We start from the raw sequence: 11,723 nt of genomic DNA on the forward strand, positions 1-11,723 counted from the left end.
TGCAGCTAGTTAGTGTGATCTCATTTCATGAATCTTACCATTGTGCAGCCAGTTAGTGTGATCTCATCTCATGAATCTTACCATTGTGCAGCCAGTTAGTGTGATCTCTTGAGTCATACCATTATAAAGCTAATAAGTGTGATCTTATCTCTTGAGAGGTTTATTGTTCATTTTGTTACAAGTAACCAACACTGGCTTACTTTTGATTTTAATGTGATGCAAGTGACCAATGCTGGTTTACTGCTCATTTTTTATAATGCAAGTGACCAACACTGGTTTATTGTTCATGTTCTGATATTTATGTTGTTTTCTTATAGACTCTTGCAAAGATAAGCAGAACAAATATGAGCCTGTAATTAGTAAAAGACTCCATTGGACAGTATATGAACATGGCAGTGAATTACAGAGGTAAAAATAATTTATTTTTATATTTGAAACAGAATTTGACCACTTGCTATAGGTTTGTGCAACATTTTATTTACTATTAGGAGTTTTTGAAGTTTTAGGTTTTAGAAAAATAAGAGAAACAAGGCATATGTCAGTTTATCCAACCAGTCTTTAGACAAACTCCGTAGTGATTATTCCTTTATAATACTTGATCACACAGGATTACAGTTAAGCTTCATCTAAATGAGAGACACCTGTATGAGGTATCACTTGACCACATAGGATTACAGTTAAGCTTCACCTAAATGAGAAACACCTGTATGAAGTATCACTTGACCACATAGGATTACAGTTAAGCTTCACCTAAATGAGAAACACCTGTATGAGGTATCACTTGACCACATAGGATTACAGTTAAGCTTCACCTAAATGAGAAAACTTTGTGTGAGGTATGAGCACAACCTTATAATTCTTGATCACATTAGGATTACAGAAGCATAGGATAGTCATTTGCTTATATATTTACATTTAACATAACATATAATGTTTAGTAACAACAAGGGACCTATTTGTCCATTTTAGTTGTCCCATTCTCAAAACTAAACTAAAACTGTCATATAAATAAATAAAATAAAATAAAAATTTTAAGGCCAGCCCTTATCATTCATATAGTTATCAAGCTTTTCTCTTAAACTTACTTAAATTTACTGCCTCCACAACATCTGAAGGTAACCCATTCCAGAGGTCAACCACCTTGTTAGAAAAACAAACTGTTTTAGCTGAAGATTTCTTCTACCTTGCCAAAATCTTTATTTGTGTTCCCTAGTCCTAACTATTCTTGCTGTTAAATATGAGAAAAGATGATCCACCAACACTTATCAGTTCCCTTTACAATCTTAAATACTTCAGTCAGATCCCCTCTAACTCTTCATTTTTCAAGATAAAACAATTTTAGAGATCTTAATCTCTCCTCATATGATAATCCCTCCATCCCATGCACCATTCTAGTAACCCTCCTCTGAACCCTTTCCAACAATACAATGTCCTTCCTTAGGTAAGGAGCCCAAGACTGAACACAATACTACAAATGTGGTCTAACCAGTGACCTATGTAATGAAATTATAACCCCTTTAGACTTGTATTCAATACTTCTGTAGACATAACCTAAGATTCTGTTCTGTTTGCTCTTCCACTAGCAACAAAATACTGCTTGGATGGCTTAACTCTCTAAACACGTGACCTCTTTTTACTTGATTAAGGTCTTTATAGATTTAATACTTCTAAGTTTCAATATAGTGTATATATCTTCACAAAATTTGGCAGTCTTTCAGTTCATATTATAAGTCTTTCACATACAAAAAATCTATTTTTTGGTGAAGTATTTTTAATGAAATAAAATAAATATTTGTCCATGAATATATTGAGAATTTGTTTTGAATATTCCGTGTGCAAAGTAATTTTAAAATTAAAATTAAAAATACTTTTCCTCATCTCAAAAATCTCAAATTTCCTTTGTGTAATCCCTAAAACATCCTAAGTGCATTTCAAACATTTGTTTTTAGTAAAGCTTTATAGTTTATCTGTTATTTTCTCTACCCTATCTCAAAATGGGAATGCTCAATTCGACCAACCTCACAACCACCAAAAACAAATATTGAAAAAACCTAAATTACCCTTTTTTTCTTTCTAGAATGACTTCAAATTATAACATGAAACCACATTCATTTATACTAAGTAGCTCTAAGTTAGTAATATTATACATCTATTTATAATTAAATTTTATTGTTGTATTGCCCTTTGAACCATGTCTAACTACTCTCTGTACCATTATAAGTTGTATATCACTCGGGGAATGTGCAGCTCGCGTTACACTATCGAATTACATTACCCATGAGCTGCTCACATGCGTACATTATGAACCATTTTAATTATATTATTATTATTACTTATTTTACCTAATCTAGTCTTAAATAATTTAAAAAGATCCATATCTTTAGATTTTAGTTACTTTTATAATAATAAATAAAAAATAAATATAAAAACAAGAAATAAAGTACTTACCCAATCTTCTTTATTTTTTGCTCTCGGGTTTTGAAGAGAGTTAAGCCTAATTTTTTATACTATAGATAGTAACGCACTTAATAATTTTTATTTATTTGAATAATGCACCAAAGAATATAGACTAATATCATGCAAAAAAGTAGACAAATTCACTTACCTCTCAAAAATTTTCTGACTTTCCCATGGGAATGATGTTGCTATTCTGGGTGAAATTGAAGATTATCTGTTCAGAGCACAACGTTATACAATATGTCATTTGATAGATGAAAACCTTGAATTTCTATTGGTTATAGGTAATATATAATGAAACGCAAGAGAGAACTATCATTGAATTGTGAAAGAGAGGATGTGACGATTTTATAGAGAGTATTTTACGTTTAATTTCTTACCTTTTCGAGGGGTGGTGGATAAAATAGGGATGATGACATGGTAAGAGAAAATGTGTCACGTGGGTCACACTAGTGGAAATTCAGAATTTTTTTAAATATTGCCTTTTAGAATTAAGAAATTAAAACTTGTATACTGTTAAAATATGGGTTATTAGCCAATATGTTATGCTATTCTAATTGGTATAACATAAACAAGAAGTAGTTTAATAAAATTTTGAATATAAGACACTAAACCTTGTGTCATGCACAGTAAAGGGTACCTGGGATGATAGGGTTAAGAGATTGATTAATCATTACACCAAGATCCCCTTCTTTTGTGCCACTGTTAATAGTTGAATCTTAATTGAACTACAAAATATTGTATCAGAGATTGCTGTTTTCCAGAAGGTACCTTCTGCTCACATACATAGCTATTTCTCATTCAATGCTGCCCTCTATTTGCAAAATGTTTTTCACATTCCACAAGCCTTTCACTCCCATATATATCCCTTGGTTCACATTGTTCAACTTATTTTTGCATGTAAGTTGTCATGTGATTAAACCTCCACCAGTAGACGGGCCCCACACACATGTGACTCCTTCTATGCTCTTCTACCTAACCATCTCTTCTTGTCCAGAGCTTGTGAACAGATCTTTTATTTAGTGCTATCTTCGGATTTTTAATTTTCAATTGATTATTTTGCAAGTTTTTTACTTATTTTAAATAATTTTCATTTGTACCTCATTCAGTCATGGTATAATTTATTTTTTACCCAGTTATGGAATTTAGTCATTTTTCCATCCTTTTATTTCTTTAGCAGCACAGTTGTGTTTGGTTTTCATTTGCTTTATGAATTCTGATGTGCAGGTTACCACGTTGGAGATTGTACCTTCTATCAGCATACTTACTCAGGCTTCAGGTGGAGGGAACTCAAGTTTGGAATTATCGGCAGTTATTCGACAAGAGATTGATCATTATTTGAGCCAGTCTTCTTTTCTGATTCGATCATGTATCATGTGCTCCGTTTCTTCCTCTTGCACTAACCCTCTATATCTGTATGCTGAAGATGTTACTCAGTTGACGTGGTCGAGTCTGTTTGGTTTGAGCTGGATATCTATGTATTTTGCTCTGCTCACATGTGCCATTCCCCAATTGGTGGTGGGAATTTCTCCTTCCTGTTGGCTGAACTTGAGGTGAAGATGGTATGATCTTCTTTCCTACCCCTACATGGATGTCAGTCCTCAGCAGTTGAGTTTTGGATTGTGGTTGAGTTACTGATGGTATGATCCCTGTTCTTCCCCACATGCATGTCGGTTCCCGGTGGTTGAGTTTTGGACACAGTTGACTTGCCATATATGGTACATTGCCCCCTAGTCACTCTACACCTTGGGTCACATCCCTTTCTTTACCCACATTTTGTTCATCAGGGAGATTGAAATTTTTTATATATTGTGGTTAGGATCAATGTCAAACCATTGGGATGTGCTCCTCAGAATTGTCTGCCCCAACCTGTCTCACCTTTTCCACATTTGGATGAAGAGTATACCTGATATAGAAGTGGTGCAGTTTCCAACATATAATCCTCTAATTAGAAGGTTCCTTCATGAGGGTGTCCTTAGGATGCTTCTACTTTCTCACTTCTCCTTCTAATTAATATGGGATTATAGCTATATATGTGGAAGTAAGGTACTTTGTCAGAGGTTATAAATTTCCTACACTGCAAATATATTTCCAACAGGTACTTACTTCCACTCACACTTCCCACCCTTCCTCCCCACTGTCCATAGATGCTTAAGTTTCTACCTAAACTTGAAGTGATAGGTAGAATAACATAGTGAGCATCACATGAGTCACGTGTGTGTGAGGTGTGTCTATTGGTGGAGGTTTTATCGCATGATTATTTGCATTCAAGAATTTCTTAAACCATGTGAACTGAGAGATATGTGGGAGTAAAAGTCTTGTGGCATGTAAAAAAAAATTTGCAAATAGAAGGCAGCACTGAACGAGAATAACTGTGTATGTGAGTGGAAGTAAGTACCTGTCAGAAATTTATTTTCAATGTAGGAAAATAATAACTTATCAGCAAATCAATCTAGTTAATCATTGATAAGGGCAAGGTATTCAATTTACATACAGATTGGTCCAAGATTAAAGAACTATAATTTTGTTTTCTTGGAAAAACTTGAATGATATACTTATTAAAAATAATTATCTCAACTTACATGATAAATGCTTAAATGTTTTTCTGATATATCCATTACAACAGTGAAAGTTTTTTTTTAAAAGTCAAACTGAATTAAAAGGTTTGGGCAACAATGTGTGCTCCTTCCAAATGGACTGGTGTTGACTTGCGGAGGTTTTGGCATTCAAGATGGCAAGCACCAAAGATTAGGAGGTTGCTTACTGACAGATGTGACTACTAAAACCTTTCAGAGTTGGAAGCTGGAACTAGAGGGCCAGGGACATCACATGGGTGAGATATGTCTTCATTATGCACTCTTTTTGAAAATTTAAACTTGTGACCCTTTATTTTTTATTTTTTTGCAATCAAAATAAATTGCTGAGTTTGTAAGATTCATTAACTTGTTCACTTTGGCTTCAAAATGAAACTGGATGATTTTGGTTGAAGGTGCATTATGATATATTATGATGCAAATCCTTAAATGGAAATGTAATTTTTTACTGAAAATGGGTAAAAAACACTACATGAACTAATCTATACTCTTGCTGTTAGCTCCACTGAAATATACTGAAATGAACTAATGAATAGTCTTATTAGCTGTTTGCTTGACCTAAATTGTATATTTTTTAAGTTTTTGGACTTGATAATTTAAAAGTTGTGGTAAAGTCTGAGACAATAAGTTTGTTGTGGTTTAAGTATGGGTAATGCTATTTCTGTTAATGTATGATTGCACACTTTTAATGCTATCTGTATTTCAAGCGGCTATTGATGTTTTTAATGAAGTATTAAAAAAATCTTTCAATAACCTTATTTTTCTAGAGGTAATATAATAGTTAAAAATCCTATTGGTAGTAAAAAGTATTATACTTATAGATATTATATTTCAAACCATTAACAACATGTTCTTTTTTTCGTGAGGTGGAGTTAGCAAGTATTACAATTGGACAGAGGAGGGCCATGCACTATTGATTAATGTACTGGACTGTCAACATGAGGTTTCATGGTTCATGTACCATTGCTGCAAAATTGAGCTCCACACTTTGGAGCAATGGGTGCATTTTCAGAGTGACAATGAACTACCTCCATTTCATTAGCATAGTCCAAGAGTTTATGATGATTGCTGTTGATTAACATCTTTCTCACCAGCCTATCACTTCAAATTTATGCAGGGATAATGCAGAAAGTCCTTTTGCAGCTTTGGACAAATATCATCAGAAATAAACAATAGTTTAGGGTTTCTAAGGCAATAATAAAAATTCTTTGAGTTTAGTCTGTATTAAGATAAGACATAAGTGTAGTTGATATTGATTTAACACTGTAATTGACTTGAAGATGTATCCAACCTAGAAGATATAGCTGCTTTAAAGGTACAAGCAAAAATTTGTGTCCTGTTTATACCATGTGTGTTTTTATAACTTATCTTTCAGGCCAACGGATCCATCACTGTACTGTACTCTTAAATGACCAAAAGTTGGTGGTGATTGGAGGACGTTCTTCCCCAAGTAAAGCTTATAATGAAATTCTTACCCTAAAAATAAAAAACTCCACGACACAGACATCAGGGAACATAGTATCTGCAGAGACTCGCTTACTGACACCTCAGTGTTCAAGCACAAGTTCAGAATCTCCATCTGCACGATGGCGTCACACAGCATGTGTAGTAAAACTTGGAGGTAAGGGAGCTAAAGTGTTTACAAAATTCTTTTACTAACATTATCGAGAGAATAGATGTAGTACAACTAAGAAGTAAGGAAGCTTTAGTGCTTACAAAATTCTTGTAGTAATGCTTCCAAGAAAATAGATGTAGTACAACAAGAACTAAAGGAGCTTTAATGTTTACAGAATTCTTCTACTAACAGTACTAAAGCCAATATGTATAGAGAGATTTGAACAGTATCATTGTTTATTTTTTTTCCATGACAATATGCAGGTATAGAGAAGATTATGGTATTTGGAGGAAGAGCTCCTGGATGTAAAGTCTTAGCCAGTTGCTTCATTTTAGAAACAGAAAAGTGGACATGGGAAAAGGTAAATTTTTTTATTTTAGTTCAAATTGATTATTATACTCATAAGTATAGAATGCTCTGAAAACTTGAGAAAAATACTAGCTCTTTTGGTTGGAATATCAGGAAAGATGGCTAAAGAAAATAAAACTCCATCATGATCCAATACTATAATTATTAACTATTTTCTTCTTCAATATTTGGCTTTCTCAGTATTTTTTGTATATTGAATAACTAGATTATCTGCACTTGACGTTAACAGGACCTATTCCAAAACAAGATGCATACATATGGCTTAACTCTCTCGTTAGAAGTAGGTAAAAGTGCACATGCCATGACTTTTTAAATTCAAAATTTAATCAGACATCCTTATTATCAATGTATGCAAATAAACTTGCCATCAAAACATAGTTCATAAATCAGATTATAATATTAGGCAAGTTTTTATTTCATTATTTTAAAGGGAAATGTTTGAATAAATCATCAATTTCCCTTTGTAGGAGAATTGTGACATTTGTTTACTCCATCTTACCCATAATTTATTTTTTCCACAACCCTCACTGAAAATCTGTGTTTAATGTAATTTACTCATTAAAGTATAGATATTACTAAGGCAAAGTTTAATTTTTATAGCTTTCAATCTTCTTTGTTTAAGAAGACAAACTAGAAAATCAGACCCACTTGCCACATCCACCTATCACATACTCTCTTTCACAATTTTCCAATAATTCTTTTTGGTGTTTTCTGTATTGTCATTTATGACTAATAGAAAGACTCAGTTTTAATTTGCTGAATGACGTATAATGCTTAATGCTTTGTTTTTCTCAGTACAGAGTTTTAGTTATTTCTCTTGCAGGTTGAAAGTTTCTATTGCTGAGTTTGTATCAAGTAGCTATGAGAAATATTTTAAGGAGGTTATGCCAGTGAAGTTACAATAGTCCTAGTGTTGCTTTGTTGTTCTGTTATTCTTTGTTATTATGTATGTTCTTCAAATGAATGAAAATTATTAAATGAACTAGTATCATCATTACAAAAAAGTAGGCTAAAATTTTATCAGCAGGCCAATGAGAAAAAGAAAACAAGTAGTTAAGTGTAAGTATTAAATTTCTTGTTTTTATGTATATTTTTTTATTTATTGTTATAAAATTAAATTGTAAAAATTAGGAACTTATTAGGCTAGATTAGGTAAAATAATGAAAAACGATAAAGAAATTACCCCCATGAGGTACATACTTAGGTGTAGCTTGCATATTACGTCAATCAGTATGATAACTTGAGCCACACATTCAACAAGTGATCTAACTGAATATGTCATGGGAATATCTGTTATACACAGTTGGAAGGGCAATATAATTAAGTAGAAACAATTATAGGCTGTTACAAGCTTTAAGCTATTTAGGATAAACAATTGTAGTTTTCTGTTACATTCTGCAGTCATTCTAAAAGAAAAAAAAGGTAATTGAGGTTTAGTTCATATTTTTATAGTGGTAACAAGGTCGGTCAAATTGGCTGAGTTTGTATAGAGTTGGATAGAGAAAATAACAGATGAAATATGTTTGTTTAGGAGGTTCAAGAGAATATGCAAATGAAATTTAAAAACTGAAAGATGAATAAAAGTATTTTTAATCTTAACATGAAAATTACCTTACACTTGGAGCAGTCATCACTCTGACTCATTATATTCATGAACAAATCTTTACTATAAATGCTTAATTCAAAATCCTGGTTTTTTTTGGGTTTTTTTCTACCAAATGCTTGTAATGTTTACTAAAATCTTGCCAAATTTCATGAAGATAAACATAGAAGATAGTATGGACTCTTTCATGGTAACGAAGTTGGTCAAAATGATCGAACACGTGTCGAAAGAGTTAATACTTCAAGCATGTAAAACAACTCTCTTTTTATTCCAAATCATAAGTGTGTATAAAGTGTTGAGTTTAATGTGAAGGATCAATTTGCTGTAGATGACCTACTTGGAATCAGCTTTGATGCCAAATTGAGATGATGATTTACAAAAATTGTAGAATTTCATATACTCTTTGTAAGTGTCCTGGCAGATCACTCACATAGCACTTGTTCTTTGATGTTCTCATAGCATATATCATTGAAATTATATCTTTTTATGTTCTCATAGGATAATCACTGAACACTTGTCCTTTAATATTATTAAATTGTTAGACATTTTGTTTCAAGCTAATTTTTAAATGTTGCTTGCATGCCATTTCAGTTTATATACAGTCTTGTATGTTAAAGTTAATTATATAGCATTCATAAACATATAAGATGTTATTAAGCTATTATATGCTTATATTTGGCAGAAGTTTTCAATTGTGTAATAATTGTGCTATAGTATCAAAAATGTTACAAGCATCTAAGTGGGTTTTAGTGTAGTCAGCGATACATCCATAGGTTACATGAATCACCACCACAGTTCTAGTAAACGGTGATCATGATGTCAGTCATACATCTGTGAGTTCCACAGCACCAGGCTGGTATGTTTATATTATGTGGTTTAGTGACAGTTTTGGTGATACCAAGTTTGATATTTTGATAAACACTGAATGTTTAAGCAAAATGGTAAAAAATATGTGTGCATATGTGACTTTTGTCAAATTAGTCAAGAAACGTAGTAACTCTGGTTGGTAAATTTGTTGTAGACTGCTTCAGGACATCCAGTAGCTCTGGTTGATATGGTTGTGTAGACTGTTTTGAAAAACTATAAAGTTTTAACATTTTGTTTTGTAACCTGAAAGTTAGTCTCTGTTAAGTAACTAGTTCCTTTTTTTTTCCATTAATGTGACTGATAATCCAATCTGTGCTGAAATGGCTATGCACCCAATTCTGTAATATGAGACTAGATAGGCAATGTGGGAAAGCAGTTTGTAGTCTTTTAAAGGATATATTACTTTAAATGTATTTATTCTGTAGACTTAACTGGTTGATTTTAAACAGGATTTCAATTAATCTTTCAGGTACCTCAAGATCAACCTGATGCACCTGGTCCAAGGCACTCGCACAGCTGTGCAGTGTGGGAGTCTGTGGTAGTGCTTAGTGGTGGAATAGATTCGGAAGAACAACCAGTTGCAGCTGTGCATACTCTTGATTTGAGTACTTTAAAGTGGAAACAACTGTTTATCCCTTCATTTATACCCAGGTACTCGTGAAGCATATATATTGTACTACTTTCAATAAGGAAACTTATTTCTACATAAGAATACTAACCATAGTATAAAAGTACAGTAGGTTACAGTATGTTATGTTAGGTTGCATCATGTAATGAGGGAACTGTATATTGCATCATGTAATAGTTTCTTCTTGACACTTCTTTCTACAGGAAAATACTAACTAAAGTATAGAATTTACAATAAGTTGTATTATGTTATGATTTCTAATAAGTAACATTCTTTTTAAGCAGTAACCAGATTTCTTTTAAAATCATTAGAAAGTGCTCAGAATTTTAATCAATGGGATGCTTGCTATTACTTAATTGTTAATGAATATTCCGAGAGATACCGCTCATTTTTAGAGGGTGAGTATATTGTGATCAGCCCTGTTTGTAGCTTAAGCAAAAGTTCACACAAATATTTTATGTAATTTTTGTAACAAATCTGAAGACAAAGCAAATTAAGAAAATTGTTGAAACTAGTATAATGAAACATTTTGCATATTGTGACAGTAAGATAAATCTTTCATCTGATTAGAAAATCAGTTAGGTGGGGTTTAGTTATTAAGCTTACAAAATAATGGAAACTGTAACCAGATTTTTTCTGCATAATAGATGTAATTAATTTTCTTCACTAACTGGGGCACAGTATATAAGTAAAGAGCCTAAATAGTAATAGTGTTAACCCTACGAATACAGGTTGGGTGTGATCCACTCAGCTCTTATCCATGAGAGTAATTATACTATAATGTTTGATAATGTACAAAATTTTGTATATTATTAGTAAACATTACACAAAATATCAGGTTTTTAAATTAATGTGCAAAGTAATTTTGATTTAAAAGATTAAAAATACTTTTCTTTATCTATCTGAAAATTGTCAAGTTTCATTTGCATAACCTCCCATGTTTATTCTACTGTTAGAGGCTGAAGTAGAAACCTGCCAAATATAAAGCAATGAATCACTTTCCTGTTTAGGTATTATCATACTTTGAGTACTTTGACACCATCAATATCAAATAAGCTTTTGCGCCACAATTTCCAGAACTTTCCCTGCTTTGCAAATGCAGTGGGGTATGATTTATAATTTTTTTTACAGTATATTGATTACAATGGGAAATGTCTGAAGTATTATAATATGCTTATGCTATGGCTTTGTAGAAAGTCTGGACCAATCCAATAAACTTGGTAGGTATTTGAATGTTGGTCGATATCCAGACATTTCCTACAGAGTTTATTCAAATCCCGGCTCAGAAAACACAGAGTGGAAGGATTTATCAGCTTGTTTACACAGTACTGTATAAAAGTGAGAGAAAACATTTATGATATGGCCCTATAGAAAGTTGTATCTGATCCAATAAACTTGGGTGGTCAGGATTTAATGGTAATATAGGTGTGAAAGTACTTATAAACATCTTGTTTCCTATTTTACCATGCTTTAAGTTAAGTGTATTGCAAAGTTGTATTGAGAAATAATAAACTAGTTTTATTTAAGAAAGGACTTATATCACTGAAGGCTCAGAAAACACAGAGTGGAAGGATTTATCAGCTTGTTTAC

At 32.4% G+C, this 11,723-nt stretch overlaps 1 protein-coding gene across 5 annotated transcripts in view; it reads left to right on the forward strand.

Annotated features, from left to right (window-relative positions):
- Nucleotides 1-11,723, forward strand: part of LOC106466031 (tRNA wybutosine-synthesizing protein 4-like) — a 103,758-nt gene that overhangs the window by 74,932 nt on the left and 17,103 nt on the right. For all 5 annotated transcript variants that reach the window (XM_022393990.1, XM_022393992.1, XM_022393989.1 and 2 more), the window contains 5 exons: nt 318-408; nt 5,121-5,290; nt 6,427-6,672; nt 6,930-7,027; nt 9,975-10,156. In XM_022393990.1, the coding sequence (XP_022249698.1) occupies nt 318-408; nt 5,121-5,290; nt 6,427-6,672; nt 6,930-7,027; nt 9,975-10,156 (787 nt within the window). The remainder of the gene's footprint in view (nt 1-317; nt 409-5,120; nt 5,291-6,426; nt 6,673-6,929; nt 7,028-9,974; nt 10,157-11,723) is intronic.

This window comes from Limulus polyphemus, unplaced genomic scaffold (genome assembly GCF_000517525.1).
Source record: "Limulus polyphemus unplaced genomic scaffold, Limulus_polyphemus-2.1.2 Scaffold2128, whole genome shotgun sequence".
Taxonomy (NCBI): Eukaryota; Metazoa; Arthropoda; class Merostomata; order Xiphosura; family Limulidae; genus Limulus; species Limulus polyphemus.